Below are 19,405 nucleotides of genomic sequence, written 5' to 3'. Positions count from 1 at the left end.
CCATCCGCGACTGCTGGTCAAGTGTCGTCCTTCCTTCTCCATTCTATCATACTGCGTCATGGGCCCCCTCGCGTCATCATAAGTGACCGTGGACGTCAATTCACGGCAGACGTTGTCGAACAACTTCTCCGTATGTGTGGCTCAGAGCTCAGACACTCGACGCCTTATCACCCGCAGACGAATGGTCTCGTCGAGCGAACAATTCGAACACTGGTGAATATGCTTTCTATGTACGTTGCTTCGAACCACAAGAACTGGGACGATGTCTTGCCGTTCGTCACATACGCGTTTAATACTTCCCAACATGAGACCACCGGCTACAGCCCGTTCTTCCTCCTCTATGTTCGACCCCCCCGTTATACTCTGGATACAATATTTTCCTTCTCTGATCGGGACCAATCAGAAATCTCCCTAGCAGAAACTCTTTGTCTCGCCGAAGAAGCTCGTCGTCTTGCTCGTTTACGTACAATAGCCTCGCAAGACAGATCGAAAGTTCGTTATGACAGCAAGCACCGGCAGGCCACATATATTCCGGGAGATCTCGTGTTGGTGTGGAAGCCTTTACGCAAACGTGGCTTGTGCCAAAAACTGCTCGCGCACTACATCGGACCTTTTGTTATCCTTGACCGCCTGAGCGCAGTCGACTACCGCATCGCACGTCTTACAGCTAGCGGGAGACGTTCCAGAAAGACAGAAGTCACGCATGTCGCTCGCCTGAAGCCTTTCAGTCAACGCGACACTGCATGAAACGCGCGGCGCGCTTTGTCTGCGAGGGGGGAAATGTTACGCCACGTATGTGCCGGACGAAGAAGGAAAAAGAAGCAAGGGGTGTGGAAGAAGAAGATCATCATCATCTGCCTGCGCCGATACGGCTCGTCCCTCGAACCGTGTATCAATAAACCCCCAGACGCCTACTGAGGTCGTAACAATAGATAGATAGATACGCTCAAAGTCGCCGAAGTTCGCAAAGAAATGCTTCGCATTTAATATTTGTCCGCAGGGACAACTGGAATACGCCTCGCGCATTCACGGGACTTCTGAGCTCAGGCAGATTGACAAAAATTTTTCGCTGCAAGTACCAGTGCTACATTGGTGACGCGGTAGCTTTGTTTCAACTGCTTCAAGTCGTATTGTTCCAGTGGAAAGCTAAACAACGCCAAAAAGCTTGATTGTAAGCGCATCTGTGCACGGGACCCTATCGTCCTCTGGAACGCAGACCGTGCAGCAGCTCGCCCAGCCAGTGGCTCGTGACGTCATGACTAGTGAGCGCGCCTGTGTTGCCCGACTCTCAGGTCGCTTGCTCGTTTGTAAAAAAAAACTATTCAATTATAAATTAACGGCTTTACTGACTTCCCTGAAATTTTGCCAGCTTGTCTGTGAATGTACAAGAATAAAGCCACACAACACAGATTATGGTCGACAATCGGGTGTCATGGCGCCTTTAAAGCGAAAGTGCCGCGTTGACCCCGTTAAGTGCTGCCATCTTTGTACTACCTACACGGGCGCTCTAAAATTTTTCGCAACTGAAATGGCCCGGACGCAAACTCGCCGAAATATTGCTCACTGTCGACCTGTCTGTGTGAGTGGACTCGTGAGTATAACGAGTTATTTGTTTCTACAGTGAAATGTCTCGCATAATTGGTGTTCGGCTTGTCGCCCTTTGATCTAAAGATCGCCTTTTGACATAAAAATATTAAAAAGCCATAAAGCAATACTACAAAATCTCGAAGACGCTGGCTGCGGTTCCAAAACATTTAAGATTTGTGACTATTGTGGGCATTTAGTATCAAAACCTACGATCGCCTTCGAAGTCGGTTTTATTGGCCAGGCATTACCACTAGCGTAGCTCGGTACGTCGGGTCCTGCACTACCTGCCAATGTAGAAAACTACCAACATCTGCTCCCGCCGGTAAAGTACAGCCTCTTCCGTGCCCAGCCACACCATTCGAAGTTGTAGGCGTCGATCTTTATGGCCCCCTTCCAGTCAGTGCTGCTGGAAACCGGTGGATAGTAACAGCCATTGACCATTTGACGCGCTACGCCGAGACGGCATCCGTTACTACAGGTTCAGCTTCTGAGATTGCCGATTTCATCCTCCGAGCCATTATACTGCGTCATGGTGCTCCACGTGTATTGCTCAGTGACCGTGGAAGGGCCTTCCTTTCACAACTAGTGAACGAACTTCTTCAGGCCTCCGGCACAACTCACAAGACTGCCTCTAGTTATCATCCCCAGACTAACGGCCTCACTGAGCGATTCCACCGCACTCTTGCTGACATGATCGCCGCCTATATTCAACCAGACCACAAAAACTGGGACGTTGTTCTCCCATTCGTCACTTTCGCCTACAATACGGCCATTCAGCGAACAACCGGCTACTCACCATTTTACCTAGTTTATGGACGCTCCCCTACTACTTTCCTGGACGTCTCCTTCTTTACCTGCCAAGTGAATTCATCTCCATCCTCTTCAGAGGAATACGTTTCACGACTCGCACAGTGCCGCCAATGAGCTCGTATAAACACTGAAGCCCGCCAGGAAGACAGAAAGCTAGTTTATGATGAATCGCATCGTGATGTATTCTTCCAACCTGGAGACGAAGTGCTCCTTTTGACGCCTGTTCGCACACCTGGTTTGTGCGACAAATTTCAGCCTCGGTTTATTGGACCGTACACAGTTCTTGAAGAGACCTCACCAGTGAATTATCGCGTGACGCCACTTGTAGCCCCAGCAGATCGCCGTTATCGAACTACAGAGGTCGTCCATGTCTCCCGTATGAAGCCCTTCATGCGACGTTCTTTGTCCCCTTGACTTGCCGCGGCCAGGCTGGCCGCTTTCACGTGGGGGGAATTGATGTGGGCATTTAGTATACGCATCCTCTTCACCGGTACATTATCATCATTATCATGTGTGGCTCATGCATCCCCATCGTTGTCGCGCAGCATCATCATCTTGGTCCGATCATCTCAGCTGTTGGCTGCCGGTTCTTCGGGCCTAATAAAGGTCTTCCAAACCAAGACTCCATACTATGTTCGAAGCTTTCTCACTGGTTCGTACGGCGACGGTGGGGACATACAACATACGGGGCGATAAATTTTAGCTGCCAAACAGGGGCATGCACCAAGGCTCTGTCGTGTCGCCTCTCCTTTTCAACGTGGCACACCTTATACTGCCCTGTTTTCAAACAAAAATACAGGGGCTACGTCACGCCATCTACGTGGATGATATTACTCTGTGGGCGCGAGGCAGTAGCACTGGAGAGCAAGAAAGCTGCCTTCAGGAGGTGGTCAACGCCATCGAGAACTACCTCGAAAGTTGCGGCCTCCATTGCGCACCTGAAAAATCGGAATTACTGGTACTCAAGGCCCGCACGCGAGGAAGACCCCCAACCTGTGAAGCGCCAGACCCGTGCGTTATCCTCCACGGTGTCCAAATACCCACGGTCACCTCGCTTCGCGTGCTCGACTTGCACCTGTGCCACGATGGATCAGAGGCCGCTATGCTTCCTGGACTTCAATGCATGGTCTTCCAGCTGCGTACATTCACATCCAAGATCAGGAATACGGCCCCTATCCCCTGGGCACGCGATGCACACCACAGGACGCTGTGTTGTCGCCTCTGCTGTTCAACTTAGCTATGGCACAGCTCCCGGCCCGCTTGGCTGCTGTCAACGGAGTAAAGCATGCATGCTTTATGCCGATGACATCACTCTGCGGGCCACAGAGGGATGCCTGGGCAGCACGGAGCGCAGCCTGCAAACCGCAGCCTTTATAGTGGACGAATATGCGGCGTACTGCGGCTTCCAGTGTTCCCCACATAAGTCTGAATTCGTGCACCTTCGGCCGTCGGTGAAGTGCACTTCGTCCATTAACCTTTCCCTGCAAAGTGAACCTATTAATGAGGCACAGGAGATCTGTATCCTTGGACTCCACATTCACAAACGCCGCGGGGCGAAGACAACTTTTCGCATGCTGCGTAAGTTGGGAGAACAGGTGGGCTGCATGGTCCGCCGAGTCTCCAACAAGCGGGGAGGTCTCAAAAGCAAGGATGCGCTTCGTCTCGCACATGCTTTTGTTTCTAGTCGCATCTTGTATGCGACTCCGTACCTGCACTTACGGAAGCACGATGAGATTCCTTGGAGGTCACCCTTCGCAAAATTGTCAAGAGAGCCCTAGATCTCCCGATCACTACTTCCAATGCAAAACTTCTTGCATTGGGAGTGGTAAACACCCATCGGGAGCTCCGGGAGGCTCACCTAACAAATCAATACACGCGCCTGGCGCCGACCCCATTCGGCAGACGACTCATAGATCGCCAACACATTCGGCATGATTTCCACACAGAGGAGCGGGTACAAGTGCCCGAACATTGGAAATACGCGATTCATGTTCGACCCCTGCCCACCAATATGTCACGTGAGTTGCACGCTGGCCGTCGAGAAGCGCGGGCTCTTGCTCTCCGGCGCCAATTTGGCTCTAAATAAAACGTATTTTGCACAGACATCGCCGGCCCTTACCGCGGGGGTTGGTATGTGGCCGCCGTGGTCCACCAAGACAGGCAGGTGGGTGGTCTGTCCTTCCGCGCAACCAATGCTACCCATGCTGAAGAGCTGGCCATAACTGTGGCTATATCACATGACAGTTCTCAAATTATATCATCAGACCCCAAAGAAGCTTGTCGAAGTTTTAAACTGGGATGGATCACACCCCTAGCTGTCAAAATTCTTAAACCTTCTCCGCGAGTAGGTTACCCCTCTCCGCGTTCAATAATCTGGGCTCCTAGCCATCAGGGCCTCGCAGGCAATGAGATGGCGCATGCTGCCGCCCGCGCACTCATTCCCCGGGCCACTGTCTCGCCCACCGATGACTCCTGTGTTTCAGAAGAGAACGCTCCTCTTCTAACTTATAGAGAGATAATTACCCATTACCGGGACTTCCACCGTCGTTTTCCTCCGCCATGCAAAAAACTCAGGAAGGCGGACGAGAGAATTCTCCGGCTATTTACCAATACTTTACTGTGCCCGGCAGTGCCTAAACACTTTGACCCTTCCTTTTCCGGCCTCTGCCAGTACTGTGCGGAGGAAGGCTGACACCTACCACATGGTACTGGCATGCCAGCTCAATCCTTCTTTACCCCCGAACCCAAATCCAACAAGAGAGGACTGTGAGGCGGCCCTGCTCGGTTTCCAGGACCTTGCGGCCCAACGAGCCATGGTCCAGCGTGCCAGGACAGCGGCCACGACCAATGAGGTCCCTGACTAGGGACTTCACCTAGTACTGCAGGTAGGCTGATCCACTAGAGGCTGGTCCCCCTATAGCAACCTCTGTTTTTTTAAAGAAATGCTGACTACTACTACCACTGCAAACATGCTCCGCCGACACTTCAGCATCTTATAAGAAACCGCAAATTATTAGAGCAAGGTATCTCGCACGTTAATTCTAGTTCCACCCCTTCGTCTTCAAACACGTTTAGAATGTGTTAACTTCTTCTTTTTTTCAGCGCGTGACTTGTCCATGAAAAATTTTAAACTTTATAGCTGTAACACTTTTCTGCAGTCTTGTGTTAACAGCGCAATCAAACTGCGATGGTAATAAAAGACGGCACTTTATGAGCAGTTCATCATTGAATAACTACAAATTCAGTGTTCCTGCTCACATTCCTCACGATAGCATGTTTTGACCATATGTATCGGTACGCAACAGCTTGCATGCCGCGCATCTTCTGTACAGTGATACTTACACTGACTGCGTTATTCATTTCACATTTCATGCGTAGATATATATGCAGGTGCGCCTTCGGACCCTGTTCAATAAACGGTGACATGTTTTTTTTTTTCCTGTCGTTTTGTGCTTCACGGTGCTAATGAGTAGCGGCCGAGGAAGGGCCGGTTCTCTCGGCATATTATCTTTTCCCATCGTGCGCCGTGCGCCCGCGGGGCGTTGCGGGATTGCTTGAAAAAGCTCTAAACACCGCCTCCACCAGCCGCCACTCTCGTCTGCGGGAGCAGCTGAGAAGTTCGCGCTTTGGCCGCCAGGGTGACCGTGGAAACTCCAGCGATGCTGCGAAGCGCGTTCATCTGGTGTTGCGGATGGCTTGTCGTCTGCGAAAACGACATCGGTGTTGAGAAAGGCCGGCTTTATGTGGTCAATGGAGACACTGTCCTCGCGTCCATGAAGCAGCAGGACGGAATACTTCGGGGAATGCTTGACGACTTTGAAGGGTCCCTCGTAGGGCGGTTGGAGTGGTAGCCTGATTGCAACATGCCGTACGAAGACGTGGATACAAACAATAAGGAGAGGACTGCTGACGAAACTCGGGCGTGAGTGTTGACGTGTACAGTGGGATAGAATACACGCCTCTCGTGGCATTCCTGGGGCAACTGGCGTAATCAGCAACATCCAATGATGTAACCGTTGACGCGTCGAAAGACTGGCCATAGCCCTGAGTACGAACACTGGCGTTGCTGCGGCCGCGGTTATGTGACGTCGCGGCAAGGATTTGCCTATTAGCCTGTTGTGCGACCGATGGCGGTGCTGTGAACGGTGCTTGTATGACGTCAATTTGAGGATTCACGCATAGAGAAATTAAAAACAAGTTAAAAGTGGACACTCCCATAGGCCCCGGTGGCCCAATCGACCTTAGTGCACCTGGTGGTTGGTGAAAGGAACTGGCCCGTGCTTCCCGTTTCGGTTTCACTGGCGCGAATTTTGGATTACTGTGCGTACCGACGTTTGGCCATGGCGAAAATTAATGATTTCAGACCGTTTTTGTCCGCCCAAAAGGCAAGGTTATTGTTTGTCGTTTTAATTTAGTGATTCCCTATTTTGTCTACCTCAAAATTGTTCGTGCGAACTGAGGTCATGACGTAATTTTTATTTCGACTAAATTATAGTAGAAAATAGTCATAATTCACTAAGGCTTTATTCATCGCGCTTGTTTTTCTTTTTAAACAGGTGGTCAATATATACATCAATGAAAGAGACAGGATGTCCGCAATGTTTTTATTTCAAGGCAAGGCTGAGCTTATAAAAAGCACAAAATGAGAAGAGCATCACACAGAAATGCTTTGCTATACAACATGCGTTGCACAATGTTCACGTCTTGGCGCCGTATACAACCGCAAACTGTTTTTTTTTTCTTTAGCGATCGAACCTGGCCGTCGTCGCAAGCTTTAAAAAAACGATACAACTGCACGAATAGGACACCACGCAAGAAACAGAGAAACACGCCCCACACGCAGCTCAACGAATGTGGGCGTGTTTGTTTCTTACATGATGTCTCATTCGCGCAGTTGTAACCTTTTTCTGAATCAATGACCCAACTAGCCCAACAGCATGTAATTCAACAAGCTTCGTTGAAAACGTGCCTCACCTGCTGTCTTAAACGAAAAGCGGCTATACTCAAATCGGTGCGAATCGTGTAGATACTGTTTATGGCAGTGCAGCTCAACAAAAAGAACCACGTAAGGTGTGTTGAATAAATTGTGTTGTGTATAAGAAACATGCAAAATATGGGCGTGTAATTATTATTTTGTAAAGAACATTTCGTTGGATTGATATCTTTTTTTTCGCACTTGCGTCCTCAAGCGTTTGGTGAGAGCACTAGTTTGTTATGTAGTCGTGACGTACTTGCTGAGGCCAGATTTCGCCGATTGTCTGCTCTTAACTTTTTCTTTCGTTTTTGAGGCCTACGTTGCGTGATAACTGAGCTCGACAAAGTTCGTTATCTGATGTGTGGTCGACCGACGCTGTTCAAACAACCGTGGGTCTCCGCTTTGAACTAATTTTCTAAGCACAGCGCTTTCTTTCATGGAGCTGCGTGCGGCCGCTTGTCTCCGCGGTGAGCGCTGCGCAATGTTAGATGTTCGAAGGCGCGTGTCGATTACATTATATATTGCAATTTTATTGGCCTTTCGAGGCTGATGCCTAAAATATGAATTTATATTCCACCTTTACAACCTGCAGCCTCAGTTGTGATAGCGATACAAATTTTAAAGCTGGAAAATATTTATGATCTCTTTTTATTAACAAAATAATTGAAATTTCTGGCGCTGCACAAATATTTTTTTCTAGGTTAGAATTGGTGGCAATATTAAATATTCAAACTAGTTCAGAGTTGTAACTGGATTCCTAATTAAGAAACATGTACAACTGGGTTCCTAATTAAGAAACATTAACATCATGAAAATTTGATATGAGCTCGACAGCCAACGCACCAGCAGAAAACACAACTTCTATGTTAGGTTACACATTGCCTCAACCTGCTTCACACATGTTAAGTTACAGGCGTAGACATTGTCTCATCCTGATTTGCACGAACAGCGAGCATTCGCCACTTCGCCGCAGTCAATCATGACGGAGACGCTGTGTGGCGGGTTCGCGAGTCTGCATTGTTTGCAGGACGAGAGCCGCGATGGTGAAGCGGTCTCCCTTGACGGCCTCGACCGCGCATTCAAAAATGTGGCCTATGTTTCGCAAACTTTATACACATACTTGCAGGTGCTGGAGAAAGGCACGATTACCGAAACATCGAAAAAAAGAAAGAGAAAACACCCGAACAAATAGTATCGTATGACGGAAAGTATTTCCTCACATATCAAATTATTTGCCGACGACTGTGTTTTGTACAGGCTTATACATAGCTCCCATGATTGCACTACTCTTCAAAACGATCTTGACACAGTTTCTGAATGGTGTGGAAAGTGACGTATGTTCAATAATGCAAAAAAAAAAATAACAGCGCATATGAGTTTCACTATAGAAAAGGCACAACAGTACTCATTTTACACAGTAAATTCAACCAGGCCGCTAACAGTTCGTGAACACAAGCATCTCGGTGTATATTTTACGCCGGACCTTTCCTGCAGCCGTCACATCAATCACGTCACAAGTAAAGCAGGACGTACGTTAGGTTTCCTGCGCAGAAACGCAAGTAAGTTACCACTTGAGGCCAAGAATCCACTATATAAGACTAACATTCGATCTGTCTTAGATTACGCTTGTGCTGTGTGGAATCCGTGGAAAGCGTGTGATGTGTCCAATTTAGAAATAATTCAAAACACGGCTGTTTGGTTTGTCTGCTCTGATTTTACCAGAAATATCACTGTTTCAAAAGCGAAAGAAAAGCTTGGTTGGTAACTTCTAGACAAGCGAAGGGAATATCTGAGGTTGAAACGTTTTCACAACATATTTCATGGGGAGAGACACCTGGGGAGGAGAGTGGGAGGTGGCGCAGACTGCGGTAAAAATTACCTTGGCGAGAGAAGCACATGTATGATGTAAGAAAGAAGGTTTCGTCGAACGCGCTGGCTGAACACGCAGTAGCAACTGGCTCCTAAATAGATCTGAATAGGTTTAAATTAACAAAAAATGAAGGAAAAGAACTGGACTTCCGGGCTTTATCTTGCTCGGACAATTCAGACGACGGCGCACATTCTTAAATGCAATGGCGGCAACTTCCCCCGCATGTATGCACGTGCGTCGTAATTTGATATATACATAATTGAACTGTTTGCACATTCATTTTTCATTGGGAACGAGGCTCACGCGCAGTAACTGAAACGTTCTGCTTTTATGTGAACAATCGTGGTCGGTGCTCATTGTAACCCCATGGGTTAGAATTAACAACCACAAGAACATGGAAAGAGAGAGGCGACAGCGGCCGTGACAGTGGCCTCACGTACGTAGCGCAGTGTGGTGCGCTGCCGATAACTTTTAGTGCAACTTTCTGGATTGTGTAGTCTCGGGGTAAGTCCGCACACGTGAAGTGAGAGAAAACAACGCTGTTCAAAAGTGAAAACATCGCGGAGTCGCAGTGAAAAACAACGCATCCAACCGCCAGCTTTCCTTCGCCAGAGTGAGGTGAGATCACGTGATCCAATCCAACCCTGCACGTCACCGCTATTGCAGTGCCCGCTCCTCCAGGGGTGGACCTCGCGCCCATGATGTCTTCGCGTGATGACTTGTCTTATTACTCCTCTGGCTGATGCCGCCGACGGTCAATTTTCGCTGATGGCGAGGCATCTGAGACCGCTATAAATCCGCGATGACACACATCAAGACTGGGCCCTCTGTGGGTTCATATTGCGCGCGAACTGCTAAAGGTGCGGAAGCAGCCATAACGGCGCTTATCGTGATCGCTGCATTAAATCACGGTGGGAAGGGGGGCCCTGACCTTTTTCCTGTTCAGGCTGAGGGAGACATGCCGCGCAAGTGTCCCTCCTAGAGATCTAGCTTTGAAGCACTCTACTTGAATTGCTTGACAGCGAAGTATACAGTGCATTCAACCTTATTAAACACCTGTTCATTTTGTAATGTGTATCCGCGTTGAATACCACAAAGCTACATTGAATTTTCAAGTACTGTTCGACCGATTTCCGAGAGGTCGCAACACCACAATGCAACTAGGTGAGCTGAGAAGCTATGCTAGTTTTTAATAATTTATTCGTAAGTGTGATATACCTTTTTATACATTTAAGAAAAACAATACCGCCGTCATTGCTAGATTTGTGTTGTGATATTCGTGGACTTACGCCACTCATCGTATAGTGATTTCTCGTCCAACGAGGTCGGTGACCGATTGAACAAGGACGCTCCCTGAAACGTCAGAACGGTCGCAGCCCGCATTTAGCGACAGCGCATTAGCATAACCACGCCGCTGCCGGTAGGACCTCGATCGACAGTTCGTTGGCATGACGCGCCTCTACGCGGGTGGCGCTAAAACCGTGCAGCATGTGCTCAGCTCGCGAAGATCGTGCGAGGAATGCCAGAGTACGGTCAATTGTGGTCCGTAGTTGTGTGCAAGGAATGAACGAGCACAAAGAAATGTGACGCCTATCCTGGTTGTTCATTGAGTAAGAGAAAATTAACTGACTGCACCTGAAAAATGGCCACTACTGAAAGGTCCAAATTATATATATATATATATATATATATATATATATATATATATATATATATATATATACGGGGTATATATATATATATATATATATATATATATATATATATATATATATATATATATATATATATATATATATATATATATATATATTAACAGGAATGCAGTAACTTGTGTACAGGCAAATGCCAGTGAAATAATAAATTGACTGAAGACTAATTTTCCGGTATCACCAGAAGCATTAGTGACGTTTTGATTCGTTTTTAATACACAAGTTCCACCCATGTTCCATTCTTTTCGTGTTTTGTGCTTATATGTGGTATAGTATTATCTTGGATATGCGCTGTTTTCAAACAACATCGTCGAAGAGGCGAAGTAGACGAGACAAGGGATTACCAAGTTGTCATCTTAACCATCCGTTTTTTTTCTGCCCTTTCCTTTTTATGCTCCGAAGACCGCTGATCGGTCCTTTCTCAAGGCCATTCATAGAGACAAGGAAATCACTTAGCGCCACCGTTTTCTCGGTGTTATTGACTGCATGTGAGAGCAAGAGGGGCGAAAGCGCTTTCGAGGATTCATCGCTTCGTTTCCGGCAGGAACGAGCGATGCAGTGGTGGTTCTTCGAAATCCGCCGGGAAGCGCCTTTCCAGGCTCGTCGAGCCGGGCCTTCTTCCGTCACCATTCGAAGATGGAGTGGTTGCGTGCAATGTTTTTGGTGGCACACTTGTAGTTTTTCTTTCTTTTCTCGCTGGGTGCAAGCATAAGTTCGGAGCCGCTTCGGACGTCTACCACGCCGAGGGTTCGTGCGAAGAATGTCTCGAAGCTCTTCTTCCGGACGACTGCATGCAACGAGCGCGCGTCACTCTCGCCGTGACGGTATAATAGCTGGCTAATGGATGCTTGACCGCCGGGGTGCACGTCCGCAGGCGTGGCCTGTCCGGTCCTTGGCCGCGAAAGACGACGTTCCCGCGGAGAGGAGGGATGAACTTGAGCGGGGCGCTTCCTTCCTGGTGACGGCGCTGTCCCGGGCCACCGTTTACGCTGTATCGACACGTGACCACTTGTTTGCTTCTGTTTGTGCGCTGCTCTTCTATAAAGGGGCAAGTCGGATTGCCGCTATGCTCAGGCTTCTTCCCAGCACCAGGAGACCATGAAGGTGAGTCCGTGTTGTTTCGCTTGACCGTGTCACGTGCTTGCAATGCCATCGACGCGCTGCTCCTCGTTGAAGCTTACAAGGGTTGTCGTGCGCCATTCAATAAATTCGCGTAATCATACTGGCCCAAACACTGACCGCATGCCCTCTGCACGTTCCGCGAGGTTCAATTCCACGGGGTAATTTGTTGCTTGAGTGTGGCGAGGACTATGTGCTATCCCCGCTGACCCGGACAAACTTGAAGCAAACAGCTGAGGTCTCCGCATTTGACACTCAATAACTGAGCCATTTTTGTGAGACAAATTCATGCTTTCCCAAGGAGTTGAGTGTATAGAGTAGAATTTCGGCGTGAACTTCTGTTTTTCAGTCTTTCCTTTTAGTAGGATAAAATACCGCAAGCAAGGAACATTATGCATCACGTGTACCTACCTCACGAACGACCGGGGCTTACGTGTGAGGCAGATCACCGACGCGTTCTTTTCAGCTCACGCGTTTGGACCGCGTTAGGTCAATACTGCCCACTGCGTTCGTGCCTTTTGTTCTTTCTCGTGTTGAAGTTTGAAAATTTGTTAAATTCGTTCAGTCTTCCGCGTATGTGCTTCTTTTACAATTTCCAAACGCGTTTTTTCAAGCCTCTGTACACGTAGTGAATGCGCATGCAGAAGGTGGTATTCGCGGAGAACAATTAAGATTTTGTCGATACTATTTTCCACCATGTTCAGTCAGCGCTACACAAATACGCAACCATGATTACGTTTTGTCTTCGTGCGCAGGCGCGCTTGCTAGGACCCGTACAGGAGCATGCACTTGATGCGATGTATGCATGTACGTACGTCTAAAATATCATCACTGCCATTAGTCTTAAAATTTGAAAGCACAACATTGGGCTGAGAAGGGTTAGAATGTCATCGCATGGATAGAGTCGCCCAAGTTATCTGAGCATTGCCGTAAATCATGCGAAGCGTAACGACGATTGCGAGCCTGCTTCTTTATGCCATGGGTGACACGACGCGGCAACACCGCATTGCCGCACGTTTCCGCTCTGAAGGAAAACGGTGTTGAGACATCGCAAGAGGGACGTCTTACATTTCCCCGTGTTCTCGATCTCCACACACCACCGAAGTAAGGCAACACGTGTAAAATATTTTACTTTTATTTTAAAGTTTTTTGTCGCTGAGCATCTGCAAGCCACTGCGCTTATCCTGACGAGTCACCACAGTTCCGCTAATTTTGCGAATTTTGCGTCCTGCATGCGGCACATAAATCAGGGTCGTTGGATGACAATTCACTCTTTGTTGTGACAGATCTGCTTCGTCGTGAGTTGATGCCACCCGTGACGTCACACTGCGCGGACACCTCAGTTATAAGCCGCGCCCTCAATATCGTAACCGAAGGTTATCTTTTTTTTTTACGTAGTGGCATTAAAGATATAGTTGATGCATTTCCAGGCACCGCTACACTCTTTCTAGGGTTTCCCACACTAACCTTTCTACTTGAAGCAACAATTCGAAAATACTTAAAATTCGTGTCAGTACTCCTTTGAAAGTGTTGACACATCTTCCCATCTGGCCTATGTAGATGAGACCACAGGAAAATGGTACCAAATATACAACACCTGTTTCACACTTGACATACGACTGCCTATGATTCCCGTTTTTGACTTTTAGCGCGTTGCGCTAGTTTTCTATATATCCTGCTACATAGCTTTTTAATTTGCTTGGGGCCGAGAAAACTACCCCAACGTCTGATTTGCAGCACTTTTTTTTTTGTGACAGCTTATGCATGTAGGGGATGACGGAGGGCTTTTTAACTGATTCCTTTATCTTATCATTTTCTTGGTCTTCCGTATTTACTTAAAAAAAAACATTCCGTTTCGATGTCATGCAGTGTGTGTAAAAAGACTGCGGTTCACCAGCTTGTCATTGTACGTTGCCTTTGTCGGAACAAAGGATTCTAGGATATTAGCCGATTCCATCCTCAGCCAAGAAGGCTTTGAAAGCCTTATGTTTTTGCGAACAACTGGCTTTAGAGACTGACCTTAGTGTCGTATTCTCTTTGATTTTGCTTCTTTTCTTTTGCTATCTTTTGTATTCTCTCTCTCTCTCTCTGTAACATTTCTTTTCATAATCTTTTACACCCCTCGCACCTTTCCCCTGCACAGGGTAGCCAACCGGTCTAAGAACTGGCTAACCTCCCTGTCCTTCCGCTTCTTTCCTTTCTCCTCCTCCTCAATGCATAACAACACGCTGCAAAACGCTTTGTTTTAATGTTTTCCAAAATAAAATAAAAAATATTTGTATAAATTACACTTCTCGGACTGTGAATTTCATCGGTGCTAGCGGTTGACCAGACTGTGAAGGGCTTAATTTTCCGGTTGCAGCCGGCTGCATCCGGACTGAAGGCTGTGGCGGTCGCACGAAGGCATCGTTTACGCCATTGCATGCGTGACGACGACGTGTTTGCTCCATTTCCCTGATTTGCGGCGTTCAATCTCGCAGCAGCAGCCTACCTTGTTGCTGGCCGCTCTACTTGCATGTGCAAGTGGCAGTTCAGTGAACCAGCAAAAGACGGCCACGCGCACTGGCACGAGTACACACTTCAAGACGCAAGATGTGAGTAATTGCCTTCGATTGTACATTCGATGACATTCTTTGCATGCCAAACGACGTCATTGCTGAATTAACAAATTAACAATGGGAGCATAGCAGACTTTGTTTGTATCTATTCGGCAGACATGATTTCGTGAAACTAATCATGTCGTAATCTGATGTCTGTCGAAAGAGCTGGCCCTAATTAAACCGTGCTCTGCCACGCATGTTACGGATGCACTTTTCCGTATGAAAACGGCCTATATGACCGCGTTGAAGCATACTTTCTGGCTTCTTGCAGAGTCAGGGAAACTACAGGTTCGGCTACGACGTTGTTCATTCTTCCGGGAGCAGCTTCCACAAAGAGGAGAGCACCAACGGAGTCAAAGTGGGATCGTACGGGCTGCGAGACGTTGATGGCCGCGTCCGCATCGTCAATTACGTTGCGGACGCGCAGGGATTCCGTGCCGACGTGCAGACTAACGAGCCTGCCGTGGATCCCGTCAAGGACTCCGCCACAACGGGCCAAGCAGTTCCCTCTGTGGACCTGATGGCGGTAAACGCATCCAGCGGCGAGGACACTGCAGTGATAGGACCGACCGAGATACCCGCGGCGTCTTCGACGATGGTGTCATCTTCGGTTAGTGTCGAACCTTCTGGATACCCGGAGCGCGCGGGAGGCGATGTGGTCCCGCCAAAAGTCCTGATCGATGCGGCGGACGACGTGCCTCGACGCACCAAGCCCAGGCCTCCCGTGTTCCCGCCTCCGAAAGAGGTCGACGCTCCAAGAAGACCTGGCCCTCCAAAACGCACTGCGCTCAGGTATCCGTTCTACGTGGATGCAACCGACGTGCACGTCGTCGGGCCTGTTCCACCGGCTTTCCCCCGCAGAGGCTTTCAGCTTAGCCAAGGGGGATTCCCCTTTACGAGCCCTTTGTCGCCGGCCACGTTCGGGTACTTTCCCGCCGGTGCAACCGAGCTCCACCCGGCCGCCATGCACCCGGCGTACTACGCCAATGCCGCGTCTGCCTTTCTTCACTCGATGCAACTGAGGCACTTTCCCTTCGGCCAGCTCAAGTGGCCCTACCACGCACCATTCCTTCCGCCGCCGCTTGTGGTGTTCTGACGTCTCCTTCCAGTAGGTCTCCCGTGATGGCAGGCGAGATCTTTTCCGCTCGTGTATTTTGCGTGCCCACCGAGTTTATCGCGCTTCCCTATTACAACGAGATGCATGGTCTTTCGAACAAGCTTCGAGGCTTGCAGTGGTCGCGCTTTTACCCTTCCGCTACGCACAGGCTTCTCGCATTGTTGCGCGGAAGTGTGATCAAGGATCTCCCTATTCGAGGTTAAGTTCCTGCAAATTTTTATTTGTTTTGTTTTATTTTTCTCACAGTGCCAAGGTTTCAATGCTGCAAACAAAAACAATAATAAATGCGTTTCCCGTGTACCAGTATGCACCTCTTGTTACGCCAGAAATGGAGATTGCAAGAAAATGTGCTTTACAGCTGCTAATCGATGAATTGAAAAAAAAAAATCGAGTGACTTAGCATACTAGACAAAAAAAAAAGAACATTTTCTGAACGTCTCTACGTTTACAGGTTTCCTGTAAAGCCAACATACAATGCGTACAACTATTACTTTATACATATACACGGGCTCACGACGCTTGTTGGAAGAAATGTGTCTGAAAATCATAAAAAATAAGCAATAGATAATATATGCTTGCTCTCTTCAAAATAACTTCTAATGTGGTGGGAGACATGTTAAGGTGACTTTCATTACGTTAAATGGCGAAAATAATGAGGACGTTTGCTAAGGCACACATATAACAGTGTCCCTTAGGTCTTACCGGTATACGGAATAGAAACGTCGAGAATTACAAAGTAGGTTCAACTCAAGTTGAGCACGACGCAGCAAGCAATGGAAGGGAAAATGATAGGTGTAACCCTAAGGGACAAGAAGGGAGCAAATTCTTTCAGGGAACAAATGGGTGTTAAGGACACCATAGTCGAAATCAACAAGAAGAAATGGCCATGGGCAGGGCACGTAGCGCGAAGGCAAGAAACCACTGGTCATTAAGAAGCACAGACTAGATTCCAAAAGAAGTCAAGTGGGTGAAGGGGAGACAGACAGTTAGGTTGCGTTTCACCACCTTCACCTTTAAGATCACTATTCAAATAAGCTCACGAAGGTGAAAACGATTTCTTATTTCACTAAAAACAAAGCCAAAACATGGCAATAAACGAAGTCTCAAGTGCGAATCGCCGCCCGCAAGTACGAAGATTAGGCAAATTCATGTCGTACCCACAATTCCCATGGTCGCTGAACGATCGCACTGCCAGAGTCCCCTTTAGTTTTTTTGGGCAACTCTACGGTTCCCTCATCTGTAGTCGTGATAGTAGTATGTAGCCACCTCTAGTTCATGGTGGGCTCAATAGATGGCGTTGTATCTATATGTCCTTGAGAAGAATATAACTAGATGGCGTTAACGGTTTTCTCTGCGTATCCACGGAGTGAATAATGATGAGTGGGGCGAAGCGTTCTTCTGTCCGTCCGTGGGTACATTCGTCCGTGCATTCGTTGGTTCGTCCGGACGCACGAACGGATGGATCGATACATGGACGGATAGACACACGGATGGACGCTTCGACCCACTCATCATGATTCACTCCGTGGAAATGCTGTGATTTTTTCCCTCTTGAAAAACGCGAGCTCCTTGTATCGGGCAATAATAATCGTGAATTTCTAAATACTTTCGTCAATCTGACAGAGATGACGCTACTTCGTTTGGGCTTCGATGTGACATGTTACGCTTGCTTTCTTCCGGCTGTTGTTGTCCTCAAGGCGCGCTAGGGGGCGGGTCCGAGACATTATTATAAATAAAGGAAGTATGTGCTGTCCTTATTACGTTGATAGTGCAGGGGATCATACTGTGAGTATCTAACGCTAAAGAATAAGGAGCTTAGCGCGATGTCGCTGGCGACCACCCTGCATGAAGGGTCTTAGAAGGATAGTGATACACAAAAGATGGAAGCGGTGGCTGCGGGCGCGCCGACCGTTCAAGAAGAGAACATGCTCGCAGCTGGCGCTGAGCGGCACACCATCGAGTGCCATCATCAAGAGGACGTAGTCATGATCATCATCATTGCAGCCGAGGTTCGGACGAATAAAGACGTGCTCTTTTGTGCCTCTGTCTCTGAGGGGTTTCTAGCCAGGCACCTCCCAGGACCCCCTTGTCGAGGTCGGAAGTGTTCTGAATTGTGTGATTTCTGATATTAATCTTATGCGTTGTCCAGCAGATTGCCTTTTAGTCCACCAACACGAAATAAATAACCCATAAAAAGTGTACTCTACGTTCTGTAATTATTATGTTGATAGCGTCGCACGTCATGTCGTCCAGGTTGCTAATACCAAGAAATCTAGAAATGAAAAGCTACATATACTTGATGAGTAGTTGGTGACCATCGTGGGTGACCACTATGCATTAAGGTCTTTAGAAGGGTGGCAATGTATTATTTCTCATTGTTCTTATGACGGTGTTTTCGGAAACATGTTCAAGCGCCCTCAAGAATGAGATAGATGTGTGCTACATACAATGCCCCTTTACTCTTGCAGAGAAAGGAGGACTGCTTCACGGCCTTTAACAGAAAGTGACCAGTAGCCCCGTACTGCATGGTTGTCACCTCATATTTTTTGAACAAAAATTCTCATTTTTTGTGAGAAAATCGTTTTCTGCAAAAAAGTTAGCCATTTATTTTTTAAAGAAATTTTCCGCCAAAAGTGAAGTTGTGTGCATGGAAGAGCTTAGATATACCTGCAGTCACAACAAAAGTAATTGTGAAATTGTGAAAGCAGCGTGTACATGTGTTCTTTCTTAATTTGTTTTTGGATTTCCAGGCACACTTCTTGAAACAACATATAGTAAGGGAATGCTGTTTGATGATGGCATGCGTGTTGTTGTCAGTGATGAGTGTGATCTTGTGTGTTCGTGATAATACCCAGGAGGCTTTCGATTCTTCCTTCTCTTTTTTTTTTTTTTTTGCAGCGAAAGTTGTTACGAGATCACAACGCGGGTCACGCGTGGCGCCGTAGTTGTCTGCCGCCGCCGCCGGTGTCCGTAACCACTATCTCACGAAATAAGAAAAAAAAATGGCAGCATATCCACGGAGTGCATGATGATGAGTGGGGCGAGGCGTCCGTCCGTTAGTACGATCGTCCTTGCGTTCATACTTCCGTCTGTGCGTCCATCCTTATGTCCGTCCGTTTATCCATCCGTACGTCCATCTAGTGAACACTCCAAGTACCACCATCACGCATCTTTTCATCGTATATTCAGCATATAGAAGTACCACCATCCAGCAGACATTCCGAGGACTAAACGAGAGGTAGCACTCGCGCACTTTCTTATGGCCTGCACTTCGTGTCTATTTCTAACCTTTCATTGCCTCTAGTTCATGGCTATATAATTGTTCGCTGTATTCATGGCAGTGTGGCCCAACCTTCGCTAAATCTTGCTAAAACCAAGGAGGTCACGCCCAGCGAGTTTAACGTGGCAACCCTTTCTGGTTAGATAATGCTCAAAGTGCGTCCTTCTGATACTAGTTTATTTTAGCAAGCATCAAATTCAAAGCAAACTTTATTGGAGATTAAATCACCAATACTCGTCTCTACAAGTTGTTTCATCAAAAAGAACTACATTTTGATTTATGATGATTGTGTGCGGGTTTCCTCCTCAATTGAAAAGGGTGCGCACCTGCCGTTC

At 47.7% G+C, this 19,405-nt stretch overlaps 1 protein-coding gene across 2 annotated transcripts; it reads left to right on the top strand.

The window, feature by feature from the left end:
• Positions 1–11,430: 11,430 nt before the first annotated feature.
• On the top strand, positions 11,431–17,991 carry LOC119174033 (uncharacterized). 2 transcript variants are annotated; one of them, XM_075894764.1, is made up of 3 exons: positions 11,431–12,058; positions 14,557–14,667; positions 14,945–17,991. In XM_075894764.1, exons 1-3 carry the CDS (start codon positions 12,053–12,055, stop codon positions 15,767–15,769), a joined length of 942 nt encoding a protein of 313 aa, XP_075750879.1. In that variant the 5' UTR covers positions 11,431–12,052; the 3' UTR covers positions 15,770–17,991. The 2 variants fall into 2 exon arrangements, with proteins under 2 accessions (XP_075750879.1, XP_037280708.2); XM_037424811.2 differs by having other exon boundaries at positions 14,554–14,667.
• Positions 17,992–19,405: the final 1,414 nt, after the last annotated feature.

The sequence above is a fragment of the Rhipicephalus microplus genome, chromosome 5, assembly GCF_043290135.1.
Source record: "Rhipicephalus microplus isolate Deutch F79 chromosome 5, USDA_Rmic, whole genome shotgun sequence".
Classification (NCBI taxonomy): domain Eukaryota; kingdom Metazoa; phylum Arthropoda; class Arachnida; order Ixodida; family Ixodidae; genus Rhipicephalus; species Rhipicephalus microplus.
This window is presented reverse-complemented; position numbering and strand designations above follow the sequence as displayed.